The sequence below is a fragment of the Mastigoproctus giganteus genome, chromosome 1 (assembly GCF_048544385.1).
Source record: "Mastigoproctus giganteus isolate SK-2022 chromosome 1, ASM4854438v1, whole genome shotgun sequence".
In the NCBI taxonomy this organism is placed as follows: Eukaryota; Metazoa; Arthropoda; class Arachnida; order Uropygi; family Thelyphonidae; genus Mastigoproctus; species Mastigoproctus giganteus.
The window spans coordinates 230,057,356-230,074,827 of NC_143575.1; the positions used below are offsets into that span (position 1 = coordinate 230,057,356).

At 37.8% G+C, this 17,472-nt stretch overlaps 1 protein-coding gene across 1 annotated transcript in view; it reads right to left on the bottom strand.

Annotated features, from left to right (window-relative positions):
* The window catches only part of LOC150091579 (uncharacterized), a 123,055-nt gene that overhangs the window by 89,468 nt on the left and 16,115 nt on the right, over positions 1-17,472 (bottom strand). The window contains exons 3-5 of the mRNA XM_090369023.1: positions 17,257-17,400; positions 9,164-10,183; positions 2,212-2,350 (exon numbers count right to left, since the gene is read on the bottom strand). Of these exons, the coding sequence (XP_090225149.1) occupies positions 2,212-2,350; positions 9,164-10,183; positions 17,257-17,400 (1,303 nt within the window). The remainder of the gene's footprint in view (positions 1-2,211; positions 2,351-9,163; positions 10,184-17,256; positions 17,401-17,472) is intronic.

Sequence of the window (17,472 nt, forward strand, 5' to 3'; positions counted from 1 at the left end):
CTTCAGATTCTTCCAAATTCATTTTCCAATGTACGTTGTGGAAATAAAGGCACATCCATGGTTACTAATCTATTATCCACATCTTTTATCATTACCAATGCGTTTGAACATCAAGTCCAGCTAGATACAGTCTGCATTTGATTCTGTTAACATTGATAGAGTCAGTTGAATCAAAGGGAACATTGCCTAATATCATAGGCAACATTCCCTTCTTTCTAAGAGCCTCACTACTTAACTGTACTCTAATTTTTTTCTATAAAGATTGTTAACGAAATCTATCTCCACTGGCATACCTCAGAGGGGATCTTGTCTGCACTTCTTTCCCTCCCTCCCTCCTTTGTTACCTCCACTAGCTCTTCTTCGAATTCTTTGTCCCCAATGAAGTTGATCTGAAAATATGGACTCTCTCACACACACACACACACTTTATCTGAGTCATTTAAGCAAATTCACTAAATTTACTGCTCAGAAATCTGCCCATATTTCTTTTAAAAATCAAAAACACTTGTTTCTTTTCTTTTCAATAGCTAATTCACAACTTTTTCTAACAGTCTTCGTTGGGATTTATTTTGAAAATAAACTTCTCTTCCATACTCTCCTATCTGAACTTAGGGTCTCCTCCATAAAACGAATGTGGATGCTGAAATAAAATGTGGTTCATATCAGAACCCTAAGATTCTTCTCCGTCATGCCTCTAGCTTCTTTTCTTCAATGACTTATGGTTCTGAAATCCTCGCTATCCAACAAAAAAAATTCTTTCTTCTGTTGAATACCAACTTCTGAAATTGCCCAACTTGAAATCAGGTTTTCAGTATATTTCCAGATCTCATATCTACTCCAACCTTGGCTGCTCTTCTCTTGACGGGAATATTCAGTTAAAATCCTTTTTCGCCGTTCGCAAAAAATTCACCCTCGGTTCGAATAAAAGTAGCATGGCATATCCCTAGAAATAGTAGAATGACACCATCCTTCATTCCTATTAAAAAATCGTCTGAAAAGCACTGACAATTCTTCCCTATCCCTCACTCCAATTAATCAAACAGCTAAATATCGATATTAATCTGCTTCTCTTAGAAAAAAAAAAAAACTTTTAGTAACAAAATCCTCACCTAAAAAATTATTCTTATCTAAAATTTCCCAGTTGTTATCTTAAAAAATAAAATTGCTAGTCTATCAATAAGCCCACACTGTAATGGTATTCTTTCTGAATGTTATCTTATGTATATAGACTCTTTTATGTTTGTAATCACTGGGCGTTTTTTATATTGTTATACTACGTTTGTTTTAATTGGGATTATCTTAGCAAATAAACTGATATTTATTTATTTATTGTACTTCCCTCGCACACAGTGGCTACAGTGATTGCACATTCATATCATTTCGAAAAGACCTGGTTTCCAGTTTCGTCCATATGGCAGATGTGGGCATTTTTCACACTGTGATGAGTTAGTCAGATTCGTGAGAGGGTATTCGAATATTCCCTCTCCCATGTTTCCTTCTCCCTGGAAACATGGGAGAGGGAATATCCAAAACAGGAAGACTTACTCTGGAATACACCAATTTACGAAATCACATTGATGCTTCAAGTCCTAGGGTACTTTGGCACAAAATCAAAATAAGTCATATGAAAAGTGTAAAATAAAATTTCACAATGAAAATGGCAGCACTCCGTCCTGCATTTTCCATTTTCATGTAAAATTAACTAGTACTTATAAAGCAGAATTTTTATGCATATTAATTTTTGAAAGCTAGTTGGCAAGGACAGTGGCGTGCGAGTTACCTTAGGATTCCCCTTGAAGTGATCTTGTTTATTTTATATAATTTTAAGGGCACAGCGTTTCAATACCTTTACCAGTCTTTTGATGACTAAAGGACTGGCAAAAGTATAGCACATGATCAAGAGACCCTTTCCAGTCCCTTGATCAAGCAATATAACAGAAACCAACTTTAATTGATTTATCGTCTAATTATATCGTGATGTAATGCCAATTTTAAACAAGATGAACTGAACTCATCAGTTTTTTCGGTAATCTGTGTCTGAAGTGACTTTAAAAAAAAGTTAAAATTCAAACATATTCATTGGAGGCGGATTCTATTAAGTATGCATCTTAACGCAATATTGTGATCCAAGTTCTTATAACAATTCATGATGAATCTCTTCATGCTTTTGATTAGCTTCGGCTGAGTTGTTTGTGAATTTTGTCAAGTTACACCTGGGCTATAGGGGTCCGCATTTTTTTAATAATGTCAAGAAGCGGTTCTAGTAGCCAACATAAGGCAGAAAGGGTGCTGATTGATCCCAGAACTCGATAGAGGTTGTCATAGGAACCTATAGTATCCCGGAAATGACCTGAAATTAAAACAAGAATTAAACTTCATCTAAATGTCAACGTTCAATATTAAAGTTAACACATATATAGGGCATGCTTATTGCCGACGAGACCACTGCGCTTTATTAGTTCTGAATACTATTAATTCAATCTGTGAACTGGCTAATAGCATCCCATCTAATTGCTATTTATTTGATTCTTAAAACTAAAACTAGTAAGTTAATTAACTAAGAAGACACAGCTCACTCAACGGTACAAGAAGCATTATATAGGCAAAACTATCAAAACTATGCAATGTCTGTCCGTTTTGCCTATGTAAAGTGCCTCACATTCCGGACATTGAATCCTATACATTACCCTACTCGTACTCTCAACGCTGCTTCTTATGTAGGTGAAACGGGCAGGTGAATAAAGATCGCATTAGAGATACAGTTAGAGAGGACACTTTCGGTGATTCACCATAGTCGAACATTGTTGATTAAAATGTTAATGTATCTGTGTATTGATAAAATCACTTGAAATATTTTGCCCACTTGCTGTTTCTTTATTTTTTTTCCCTCAGCATATTTGAAACGAGAGAATATTGCAATAGTCTTAGTACTCACAGCAATAGATAGAAGAGAATCTCCTAGAGAAACGCACTAAAAGTAGGAAACTCGCACGAAATTAGTGCGATATCTAGGAAACTAGATATCGCACTAATTTAAAACAAATATGATCACCAAAAAGGCTAACCTGCTATTTATTTAAAACAAAGGTGTCTAACTCTGAAGTAGTCATCGGCTTCACTAACAAACCCATAGAGACCCATGGCAAGTCACGGACCACCTCAATAGGTGAATAATACCGGATTACTTCAACAACAACAACGCAATAACACTAGCTGTCATCCGCACGGCCATTTACTGTGCCTCTGTAGCAGTCACCAGGATGAACGGAAGAGAAACCAGAGACCAAAAAATAAAACGCAAAGACATGGAACCTGGGAAAGAAGGCTACAGCAGAAGATAGAAGAGCTAACAGTGAAGATAGGCCAACTGAGCTAGTACCAACAGAGTAACAGAAGTAAGAAGCTGATCAGAAAAGTGCAGATTACACTCAAGAAAGACAACATCCACATAGTGTTTTGAGTCAGGCGCCACCGGTGATCCACAGCAAACACGAGACCTATAATCAAAGAATAACTTAACACTCTCAAGCAGAATCTCGTGGCACTCATCAAAGGAGTTCGCCAATAAAGGGAGAGCGCCCAGAGGAAAACAGGCAACTGGATATCTACAGGAACACTGGGCAACTGACCTCCCCAGACCAGAAAGCACTAGAGGAATTCTGGGAAAACCTATGGAGCAGTGAAGTTAGCTATATTATTTACCTAGACAAACATGATTTCAAGGAAATCCAGTCGGCCAAAACTACCAGCTGAAGACCGGTGAAGAGATTGAAGCCATGACAGAGGGAGAGACTTGCAAATATCTGGGGATTATGCAGGCTCAACAGTTAGAACATAAGATCAGGGTCTACCTGACTGAGAAATACCATCCGAGAGTGAGGAACCTGCTAAAAACAAAGCTTGAATGGCGAGAACATAGTCAGGGCTATAAACACCTATGCAGCCCAGTACTAACATATTCCTTCGGGATGAGATCATAGATTGGACCAACACTGAGTTGGAGGAGATTATAAAATTGATCAGGTTAATGATGACCAAGAGCTGCCAAGAGATGACCAAGAGCCGCCCATCGAGAGATTTGCCACAGCTCAGAAAGAAGTAGGGAGGGGTTCGACAGATCTCACTGAACAACTGAAGAAGGCGATTAAGGATCTAACGCATTACTTCCAGGAAAACACAGCGCCAATCTACCAAGCCATAAGGAAGACAGACTAATGGCACGCACCACTCAATCTCACTCACACAGACAAAACGTTGGGAGAAGAAAGCACTCCATGCTAGACACGACAATGATCCTTACATGGATCAGATGGCTTCCAACGCATGGCTCACGAGCAGGAGGCTCTTCCCCGATTCCTCGAGACCGAAGGATTCATGCTCGTCATCCAAGACAGGAACTACAAAACACCAAACTATTACATTAAGTTCACTTGGAAAGTTAATTCATATACCCATGTGTACCATGTCTGTAAATTGCGTGTCTGGTCGATTTGGCTGTTTTGCTAGACGAAAACCCCCAGTTTTTTTTGGGGGGGGGGAGAACCTTGCTATCTACGCCTGAGACCGACTAACTTAGCCACGGACTGAAAAAAAAAGCCCATAAACGTTTCTCGCGTCATCGACGAACCCGAAGGGTGAAAAAACCCGGTGTGGGGAGAACTGTGACGATACGACTGTGCTATAAGCGCAGACACAAGGAACTATAGGAAATACATCGCCAAGGATCCCGGAGTAATAGATGCCTCAGGTCGGCGATGCTACCTGGCCCCAGAAACAATCTAGCACATCACCGCGGCATTCAGCACAATCATCTAGATGGGGTACACTCAAAGAAATGACCAGGTCGCCAGGATAATACAACAGAAGCTAGCGCAAAAATACAAAAAATCAAATTATGATATTAGGGTTCCCTGTAAATGTTTACATCTACCCATATTTATTTTGTCTGTAAATTGCATGTGTTCTCGGGTCGATTTTCCTGTTTGCTGGACGAAAAAACCCCAGTTTCTTGGGGGGGGGGAGGCCTTGCTATCTACGCCTGAGACCGACGAACTCAGCCACGGAGTGAAAAAGGCCCACTAAAGTTCCTCGCGTCATCGACGGGATTCGAACCCGGGCCTTTTCCACCCGATGTAGGGAGGACGGTGACGATTCCACTGTGCACCCGGGCAGACTGCGCAAAAATACAGGTGGATCAAAGAAAGTGTACCGTATTACAAGTGCGAACTCCAGGCGGTACTAGATACTCCTACTCTCAACTATACAGGTACCGCACCATAATAACGGGTTAGATGATCCCGTAGAACAGACAGGACCAATTCAGGCGAGGGTAGCGTGGTTTTTTTCTACCGGAAACTCGGGTTTTTCTTTCAGCAAACAGAAAATCGACCACAGAACACGCATTTTACAGACAGTATATACGGAGGAATATTGCCTTAGTTGCTGATGCTGCTAAAACCCCTATTACCAACAACAGACCGGACCAATCCCCACTGACAAAAAGGGAAAGGCTACCCACCTGATCGACATAGCAATGCCCAACACTAGCAACCAGAAAATCTAAGAAAAAAAAAATCAGAGAGTACACAGACCTAAGACAGAAAGTCAAAGAAATGTGGCATATGAAACAAGTGATGACCATCCCAATCAATGGCATGGTGCCAAGAGCCTCCTTAAGCAGCTAGCAGCAAAAGGCCTCGCAGAGAACATTTACATGGAACTCCAGAAAGCCGCGATGCTGAACACCTGTAGGATAGTCAGAGAGTTCCTCGACCAAAAGTAGTAATAATAATAGAAATCGGATACAACCAACCATTTCCTGCACTGGGTACCAGTACGCGTCACGGGATGTAAAAAATCCCATAAGGAGAAAAAGTTATAATAATAATAATAATACAATACAAATAATAATAATATAATCATTATCTATTTATTAATCTTGATTCCGACCTTTGTACAACCTCCTGGCTAGAAGGATGCATATAAAATGATATAATAGAGAACTCGTGTATTACTAGGAAATAATAAACTTGAGATATGTACAAGGAGTTCTTAAGTCTGAACATGTATTTACAAGAAAACCTCAGAAATCTCAGTTGAGTTTAATATCTGTTAACAAAGAAATAATTGTATATAACATAATAAAAAAAATTAACATAATACTTTTTGACAATATAGTCTTTATGGGAAAATTCAAAAGTAGGTTGATCTTTAAAAGATATTTCTGGAATTCCTTTCAAATGTATACATAATTTGAAAACACTCAGTGTACTTAGTAGCGTATAATGTAATTGTTCCTTAGTATTTTGTTAAAACAATTGTACAACTTTCACTAAACGTTCTTCTCGTTTACAGAATATTCTCAATGATTCTTTTTAACATTTAAATTCCTTGTTGATGTTTGTATATTATATTTACCATAAGTATGCCTTGCAAATAACATTTTATTGATCATCATCATCATCAGTAATTCAGTCTTATGACTGGTCAGTTCCTCTGATGAGCTGTCTCCACCTTTGTCTCTCCTGTGCTGTTTGTTTTAGTTCCTCAAAATTTCGAAGTCCTGCTTCATCCAGCAGCGTCCCGATGAGGGTATTTTTTGGTCCTTCTCCTAGGGCGTTTTCCCTCCACGGCATCCAGAAGCAAACTTCCATGTCGAATCAAGTGGCTCACCCATTTGATTCTAGTTGACCTTATTCTACTTAGAATTTTCCTTTGCTCTCGGACACGTCTTAATACTTCCACATTTGACACTTTTTCAGTCCATTTAATTTTTTACACCACATTTCGAAGGCCTGAAGTCTCTTTTGTCTCTCTTTGTAGAATCTATATGTAGACTCTCTCTATAATCTATGCTTCTGCTGCATACAGTGCCACTGACCAGATATATGTCTTTATTATCTTCTTTCTAATTTCCTGTGACATCTTCTTCTGTGTAATCAACGACAGTTTATTCTTGAAAGATTTTTTTGCCATTGCAATTCGGGATTGAATCTCAGTTTGATATCATATGTTCTGTGAAAATAACTGCCCAAGATACATAAAGTGGTCTACTTGTTCTATTTCTTACTCCATCGATCTGGAATCGGAACGGAATTGACCTTTTACCAATCATTATTGTCTTTGTTTTTATCACGTTTATCTTCATTCCACACTTGAGCGATTTCTTATTTAGCCTTCTGATCATTTTTTGCAGCGTAGCAGGGCAACCTGCTAGTATGGCCTGATCGTCTGAAAACTTAATAACCTGTACGTACTTTTCACTTATTTTAATCCCCCACTTCTTATTCCCAAGTGCCTCCTTATTATCACTTCGGCAGAAGCATTGAACAATCCAGGCGAAAGTAAGCATCCCTGTCTTACTCCCTTTATGTATAAAGAGAGTAAGACATTTTATATATATAATTATTTTTTTGTGTGAGTGATCCAATACACAACCATCTTGTACCTAAAAAAAAAAAAAAAATCTTTTTCTTCACAGATGCGGATTTTAAGATCTATCAAATTCGCAAGAATCACTATAGGGAACATCATACAGAAGGCGAAAGGAGATGAAAAGTTGAATTATGAAACAGTCGACGTGTATTTTGAGGGAAAGTAGCCTCGGAACAGTCAAACATGCTGCCAAACAATATCGCTACTATAGCTGCAAAAACCAATCAAGAGCTCCAGGAGCATGCAGAAGGCTGTCAGTGTAATTATCGTAAGTGGGGCATTGCATATCGGGATGGTTTCCGTGGGCGGAGGTTAAGGTTGTACAGTGCATGCAGAAACTAGAGTAGAGCAGTGGGAGCGCGTTCTCAGGAGAGATGAATCACGCCATTTGCTGTTTTAACTTGATGTTCGTCGGTCTCAGGCGTAGACAGCAATGATTTTTTCCCCCAGAAACTTTGGTTTTTTTTTTTTGTCCAACAAAACAGGCAAATCGACCAGGGAAAACACGCACAATTTACGCACATAATCCATAAAATGGGTATACGTAAGAAATTACGGGTGGAACGATCTGAGTTTGAAAACAACTAGGAAAACACTTCCAATACGGAACGTATTATGAAATTCATTTGATGGAAGTGTTGTTATGATGTAAGAATGCTTTTTATGTTGTGGAATTAGACTACTAATTTTTGTGGACAGCCTTCCTTGAAATTCCAGATAATGCTTCACTTCTTGAACTAATGGAATTTGAAGACGAATAACCAGGCACATTACACGCGCTTTATGTCAGAAGGATGATCCTTGACACAGAGCGCAAAATCGACCGTGGAGACCTAATTCACTAAAAAGATTTCTTGTATGCTGAATGGCGAAATATTTCCATTAAAATTTGCCAAACAGCATAGAAGGTTTTTTGTTAACTGTCTCTAAAGTCAACGCATCAAGGATGCCTTTACGATTTTCTGTTACTGAATATTTGAAGTGTTGACATGATTTTATGGTCATTAATGGTGGTCTGCCTGGCTTGGGGTGAATGTTCACGTTACCCTCTGTCTTCCGTCGGTGTAATGTATTTTCAATTGATTTTAGGCGTCCCACTCCTCCTTTTCCCGTTCCATTTTGTTCCACCTATCGATCACTCCGTGTATTTTCCTTTTATGACCTGTCTGCGCGGGTAGCACAGTGGTATCATCACCATCCTCCCCACACCGCGTGGGAAAGGCCTGAGTTCGAATCCCATCTGATGACGCGAGGAACTTTAATGGGTTTTTTTCACTCCGTGGCTGGTTAGTCGGTCTCAGGCGTAAATAGCAAGGTTTTTTTCTTCCGGAAACTGGTTTTTTTTTTTTTTTTGTCCAACTGGACCAGTATTAGCTACAATGAGGAACGTCCTAGTAGCGAAAACTCTATACAATTGTGCTTCATGTTATTGAGAAATAATATGAAAAAAACTGCTGCTTTTTTTTAACGATTTTAACTTTGTCAACCGCCCCCACCACAATAAAAATTATTGGCTAAACCTATCGTTTTAAATCTAAGGTGAATGTGCGGCATGAAGTCGAGTCATTTATCAATGAATAAGTACCGCTCTGAGAATAATATTCTATTTAACACTTACGTTAAAAATACAAAAATAAATCAATCCTAAAATACTTTTTCGAGATTAAAAAGAAAACCTAATACGATTTCAAATCCTTTAATGAGAGATAAAGATTAAATGTATACTTACCAATAAATGCTGGGCGAAAGAATGTGATTAAACCATAAATAAAGTAGGCTATTCCAATGGACATGCTAAGATTCTCTAGTCCAAGGTATTCGGAAGTTATGATATGAATGGGAGACACTGTGGTTCCTATAAGTAATCCCATAATGAGAGTCATAACAAAAAATCCTATGTAAGAAGTGGCATGTGGCGTGATAAATAAAACAGCACCCATCATTAAAAGACCTATAATGACTAAATGTTTTCTCGTGATGTACTGACGGTCTGTAATCCATCCAGAACACAAACGACCAACAAGGTCAGTTGCAGAGAAGGCTGAGATAACAAAAGCTGATTTACTTTCCTCAATTCCGCAATCAACAGCAAAGTCTACTATCACAGTTAAATATGTATAATAGCATGTGAAGAAGCTGCATTGAGTAACGTACAATAAATAGCAAATTGGACGGCCAAATACTGGATACGCAACTTTACGCATGAAGGCACAAAATCTACCAAATGCCTTTTCCAGAGATAATGACTGAATATCAGAGTGTAATGACTTTATACTTCGGTTGCTAATCCGGTCACTGCATTTCTTATCGTAACTTAGTGCTCCGTTGATATCTAAGGAATTCAGTGGAGCCTGTTCCTCGCCAGATTTCATTAGACTTTGTTTCTCATATGGTTCTGAAGTCACGCATTTGTCTTCACCAATTGAATTTTCTCGTTTAATTAATTTCTCTTCCGACTGCACCATTAATTCTTCATTGTTAGCCGGCTTCCCTTCTTTGTCACCACTGTTCCAGTGTGGAGATTTGAGTAAGACGCTAGCGGCAATTGAGTGTGTAGATATTCCTCCCAAGAGTAGAAAACTTCCTCTAAGGCCATATGTTTCAGTCATGTGCTCCATCAAATAGGGAAAAATGAAAGAACCCAAACTAGCACCAGCAACAGAAATTCCATTAGCAGTGGAACGATTAATCACAAAATACTGGTTGACGATTAAAAACAGAAGCGGAATAATCAGACCACCTCCAAATCCTGAAAGACAAACGTTTTCAGTAAGTATATATCTATAAATATGCAATTATGTTATAAATTATTAAAAGAAAAAAGTATCCATTGATAAACAACTTTATTAACTGTATTTGTAAAAAGTTATTTGCCTCGGTAATAAAGTAACAACATAGCCTCTTTTTTTTCTGGATATAATGCCTCTTTTTTTTCTGGATATGAGTTCAATACATGCCTCCATTTTGAAGGCAAAGAGAAACATCTAAAAAAGAAGCCTGTTCTGGTGTCGAAAATGTAATTTACAACTTCGTTGAAATCGTCAGCATTTGAAAATCGATGCCTACGTTGGTGTTTCTTGAGATTTTTGAAGAGGAAGTACAGTAATTGGTAGCGGTGGGGGGGGGGTCTGGACTGTATTCCGTGTGGTATAACTCTTGGAATCCGTAACTGCTATCTTGTGCTAATAACAGATTTCAGGTGTTGTTCCTTTATGGCTCCTCTTAAGTTTTCGACAACCGTAGCATAAGCATCTGCAATAATTACTTTCTTATGTGGCACGTAAGCCATCAAAAAAATGACGTCCCTGTCCCAAAAATGGTTTCCATGATCTTCCCGCTTGAGTCCTGAACTGATTTTTTAGGCGGTGATGACCCATGGTGTTCTCATTGTATGGATTTCTGTTTTTTGTTTCCCGATTCCAGTAATTCACGTTTCAATACCAGTTACATTTCTTGAAAGTAAGCATTTGTGGATATGCATTATGCATGTGTAAATTTCCCTCACAAATGCGAGCCTAACACTGTTTATAAATAGGCGTAAGCGTTCTTGGCACACAGTGAGAACTGACGTTTGGCATGGCCTAGTGTTCACAGAGGATGGTAATAATCCACACTTTAATATGTCTATTCTACATAACCATGTCTTCAATATTTGGCACATTTCTGGAGTTGTCACTTCCGTTGGTCGTACCAAGCAGAGGGGCAATGCATTCTCGACCTCACTTTAATAGCTTAGGCCAATTTTTTTTTTTTTTTATGTTACTTAAATGAGGCTGCTTCACCATATACAGATTTAATGCGGTCATGAATAACTAACCTTTGGTCCCTCCCTTTTTTTGTCAAAAATCTGATGGCCGTGCTTTTTCTTGAGATCCATATTTCCCTTTGAATGACTACTTTAAATCTCTTCTGTTCTTCCATACTTCACTGTATTCAGCTGGACCCACTCAAACATCAGATATTTATAAAGGTATATCGAACTTATTGTCTAAGTTTGCAGATAATAGAAAGATTAGTAGAGCGGTTAATAGCAGAAATCAAGGCCCAGAAAAATTGGAAAGGCTGACAATTCATGTTTAACATTGACAAATACAAAGTACTGCATAAAGGCAGCAATAATTTCAGAATAGCAAACCACGTGGTACCACACTTGAGGTGATGGAGAACGAAAGAGATCTAAAGGTAATTGTACAGTCTGATTTGAAGTTTTCTGAAAGTGCAGACAGGCTGTTAGGACAGTTCATGGGGTTTTGTCAACGATATATAGGAATTTTGACAGCAGGGATAAGGAGATGATTATCTTGTTGTATAAGACAATGGGTTAGGCCATATCTTGAGTACCACATACAGGTCTGGAAGCCTCATTTTAAGAATACAGATCTCTTAGAACGGATGTAGAGAATAACAACCAGATTAGTCAAGGATACAAAACTGTATTCTTATTACCAAAGACTTCAAGTACCTTCGAGGGTATTTAAGGCTTTAAATGGATTAAATAAATTAAATGTTAAATGCTGATGGCATCCTTACTCTTTCCTTGGACAATACACACAAGAGGATATAAACTGAAATTGAAAAATGACGGTCGCAGTATAGATATGAGAAAATTTGCTTCCAACCAGAGAGGAACTGATTGTTGGAACTAGCATCTGGTGTTGTGGAAGTAGGTAGTTTGAAGGCATTTAAGGAATGATTAGACAAATTATTAGAAAGGGATGAACACATGAAGTGGATATTTTTTGTTGTTGTTTTTTGGCTGGTGTGTTATAAGGTTACTTCCTTGGATCTTTTGCCACTACTAATACTAAATAAGATACTGACACTTATGAGAGTATGATAAAACTATTTTTTTTACATAGCATGCATATTTATAGTCAAGGTAGATGATTTATTGAAAGCCCCTCATATAATTTTAAATTATAAAATTAAAATTTTTAAATAAGATTCTTTAAAATTGTTTAAAAGGTAACTTTTGGATTAATAAATAAAATTCTTTATCGTAAAGTCCAAGGACGTAGAGAGAGAGAGAGAGAGAGAGAGAGAGAGAGAGAGAGAGAGAGAGAGAGAGACGTAAAATGCTACGAAATTTAATATTTTACCAAAAGGCACAAATACAAAGTCCTTCACAGCACAAGCTACGGGTAAACTATGTGCCGAATCAGGACCTTACCATGAGAGGAAAACAAATAAATAAATAAAATAAACAAATAAAAATAATAATTTTGTACTAAGTTAATTATTTGGATTATTTAGTGGGGTTTATTGGGCTGTTAAGAAGAGGCACATTAGAAAAACTTTAAAAAATGCTATCAAAAATTACTTCGTTAGTCTCAACAAATTTTTTCAAGATTCATGCGCCACCGCCAAAAGTTATAATCAGCTAGATGGGTGCGATACTAAAAGTGTTCTGGAACGGCCATTATGCAGTAGACGTAAAATTCTAGCAAATGATGCAAGAACGCAAGCTTATATAAAAAAATAATAAAATTAAAAAAATAAATACACAGTTCACCCTACAAGAATTTGCTTAGTTCTTCCTTGGATTTATTCAACACATCCACCTCCACATCAACAGATGGAAGCCTGTTCCAACAATCAACCACCTGCTGGCTGAAAGCAAATTTCCGCATACCTATCCTGCAACCATCCTTCCTCAACTTGAATTTATGCACCCTCGTGTGTGTAGTCTCAGCAAGTGGAAGAATACCATTAACATTCAGCTTACTCAATCCACTCAAGGCTTTAAACATCCCAATTATATCTCCCCGAAGGTGCCTAGTCTCCAGACCGCAATTTGCAGAAATGAAGTCTTTCTAGGTAAGAGCACCCTTTTGTTCGCTTCACCAGTCTGTTGACGGGAACAAAGGCGGAAATGGTGTCACTCAGACACACCATATTTCCACTATTCCTAACAATGTCTGCATTTGGTGACTTAATCAGTACTTCAAATTCATCAAATTTATTTACAATACTCCTAGCATTAGTGTACAAGCAAGTATACGTGCACGTGTTCTTACAGTTAGTTATCCTGACACAGCCCATATATTTATTTGTTCAGTAATGATTCACAGCAGGGCCTGAAATCTCAGACACCTTGCTTTCCAGGCTTCTGCAAGTACCAGTAGTAGCAGTGCAAGAACCACTTTCACCTCTGCGTGAGGCTCTAGTTAAGCTATTGTCTGTGTATCCTCCCTCCATTCTTCCAAGTTAGCGGTTTCCCGACCCACCTAACACTGCCTCGATAGCATAAGCAAATATTCTTGCACCCCTTCTACTGAAGTGTATCCCGTCCCTGTAAAAACAGTCTCTCCTGTTAACACACAGACCAAGGTGAGAAAAATCCTACCCCGTGAGCCTTGAACATTCTCTCTCTAAGGCCAAATTGATTGACAAGGCTCTCAACATGTACTCACTCCTATGGTGTCTGGGCAGAATTGCACACACTTTAAAATTCAATCCTAACTCGCGACCTTTTCCCAACATTGCCCTGTACTTGTTATTAAGTCCTCTGATTTCCTACTCTTAATATCATTAGTGCCTATGAGTAGAACAATATCACCTTCTGTGCGCTTAAAATACATACTCTGGCATAGCCCTGGCATTCCACCTATCCTTCTTGCACAACATATTTCCCGTTTCCCCGTAGACTGAAATCACGTGATTAGGTGAAAATATGATGTTTTATCTTGCTTGTTAGCGTTAAATTCATATAATCCCAAGTTTTCAAGACAGCCAATTACAATAATATTAACAAGTTTGCTGTGGTATCGTGCTTTCCAACATGCGGCGTGTATACCGCTGGTTACCCAACTTTTATTGCAGTCATACCCTACTTGGTGACACTGCTACGTTATTCGAAATCAAATCAAAATTCAAAACCAGAAGTGGCAAGAGGAAGACTTAGTGACAGCGACACATGACGCTGCAATATTTAAAAATTGCATACTATCTTCTATATTATTCAATAGTTAACTATTACGTGCTATTTTTGTTGTGTCAGCAGTGCCTCCCTGTCTCACAGATTGCTATACATTTTTTTTGTAGATTCTTTTGTCTGGTACTTCCGGGTTTTATTTAAAAAAAATGGTCTGGTATATTTTAAACTCAATAAAATGGAATATTTTAAACTAAATAAAATAAAAACGAATAACTTTATCATTTTATTTTTTATCTCGTTTCACAGAAAGTGTTACAAAAAAAGTGAAAAAAAAAATAAACAATTTGAAATTTTACCAATTTTATCGAAATTTAAAAATTAAATATTTTCGGTTTGTAAGAAATGAAAAAAAAAATACATGTAATAAGAAAAACTATTTACAAAATAAAAATTAACTGCATTAATTATTATATACTCAAAAATATTCCTTAAATAGTACGAGATAGTCTATCAAATGGCAAGCAGAACTTGAAAAAGTAATTTTAACGTAATTTATTCGTAACAGCATACACTCCAATGACAATGTATATTTACCTACGATTAATATTTACAAATACAACGAGAATGTACATTATACTTATGAATATAAAAATGCTTATGTATAAATATTCCAGAGTAAAATCTTGAGAAAATGTCTAATTCAAATAACAAGTTTTCCTTTACAATGAAGCAAAGTCAAAATTATTTATTTTAAAATTGGTTAATTTGAGAAGGGTATTTATAACTAGAAATGGATCCAGATTTAATTTGTTCAGTAGAATTAGACCGCTAACTAGGGGACTATTTTAATCATAAATAGCACGGAATTTTGCTAAGAATAATGGAGGAACTCTTCAGTTCCTAAAGGAAACCGCATAAGAAACGTCAGATGAACAACCTACATCTAAAATTTTGTTGTTAAACAGCTTGTGTGTAAAATGGAGTACAGTATTATCAAGACTGGTGCCATCGTGGGTATCACGGTTGGCAGAATCGCGATCCTCCCCACGCCGGGTGGAAACACCTCAGTTCGAGTCCCGTCGAAGAATTGAGGGAATTTTATGGGCCTTTTTCACAACGTGGCTAAGTTAGTCGTTCTCAGGAGATGGTAGCACAATTTTTTCTCTCCGGGAAACTCGGGTTTTTTTTTTACAGCAAACAGAAAATCGACCTCAGAACACAGAACAATCTACAATGAGTAATATGACCTTAGTCGCTGATGCTCCTAAAACCCTATTACAACAACTGCGTCAAAAATTAATGAGAATGTATTTTAAAAAAATCTAAAGCGAGTATTACTCCTTAGAGGGCACCTTAGCAGTCCCGCTAGCCCAAACTAGTTGGCCTTAAGTTGCTTTTTTTTGTACTTTCTTTGTGTATTTTGCCTAACGTCACCATCAGAAGACAAAGAATGGAACAACGGATCAACAAGTTTTTGTGTGAAGCTGAGAAAAAGCCTACTAAAACACACGAATGTTATGAACAACTTATGAGGATTAGGTTTTGTTCCAAGCAAAACGTTTCGAAGATTTAAGTATTTTAAAGGCAGAGGATGCAGCAGGCGATCATAGGCGACCGAAAACGACTGCATCCCGAATTGGTGAAGAAAGTGCACAATTTACTAGAAAGTCACCGCCGATTAACACTGAGAATGCTATCAAGTGAGTTAAAATTGAATAAGGAATCGATAAAATCCATAATTATCAAAGACTTGAGAGAAAAAAAATTTCCCCAACTTTGTTTCACACTCTTTGCGTGAAGAGGGGGGAAACTCAGATAATCTGATCTTCAAAAACTTTTGCTCGAACAGCTGATGGAGAACCTGTTGCCTAAACAGCATTATTACTGGGGACGAGAGTTGAGTTTAAAGAATGCCGATTGGACAGTGTTTATGACATTCAAGAGAATGTGACAACAGAATTAATACCATCACAGCAGACGAGTTTTCCAAGTCTTCCAAACCTTCATGGTCGCTGAAGCAAATGTATTCGATCCCTTGGGAACTATTTTCTTATATTGACAAATAAGAAAATAATTTCCTTATCAATATCTTGCCTTGGCGAATTCAGTCTCCTAGTAATCCTTACACCTTAAAATCTTTACAAACAACAACCGATTAATAGTGCCAGTCACAGGATAGAGATGATAAAAAAATTACCATATTAGGGTTACCCGTAAATGATTACATTAACCCGTATTCGTGTCTGTAAATTGCGTGTGTTCTCTGGTCAATTTGCCTGTTTTGCTGGACGAAAAAAACCCCAGTTTCTGAGGGAAAAAAACCTTGCTATCTACGCCTGAGACCGACTAACTCAGTCACGGAGTGAACAAGCCCACTAAAGTTCCTCGCGTCATCGACGCGATTCGAACCCGGGACTTTTCCACCGGTGGGGGGGAGGACGGTGACGATACCACTGTGCTACCCACGCAGACATGAGAGATGATAAGAAGTGCACTTCCAACCCTAACATGCACTGCACTGTTCCGTAATTGGCCAAGCTTGTGGAAAATAAAGAACTTATTTGGCACCGCTGATAGTTGTCCATACATGTGCATGCAGTCTAGAAGTCTACAGTTTCCAGATGTGGCATTGCTGTTTACGATGGGCTGCGTATTTTATGGATTGGAACACTCGATCGTAGAACTTTACAACTGCAAGATAATAATCACGGCCGACATGATGAAAACAGTGTAAAATCAATGAAATTCACATAATAAAATATAAGTTAGAGTAGGAAAGAGGAAACTTATTTTATTTAGATATGAGACACAGATTACTACATTACTATTAACTCTTTATTCTTTGTTCATGTCTGTCTGTCTCAGAATAAATAACTAAAGATCAATGATTTAGAAGCGTACATATGTGTGTGACAAATAATGAAAACCCATAGAATTATACTCACCATATATAATCCCCAAACATACCGTGATGTTATTAATGGAAGTAGCAAAGAAGCAGAGGATAACTCCTACTGATGCTATGGATGATCCAACAAGAAAAAGTGTACGCACTGTAATCCAGTGGTTTAGAAAACCAGATAATGGTCCTGCAAAGTTATAATAACACACTCTTTAGCATCATAGATACAAATAAATACAAATACATAGTTAGTAGAATA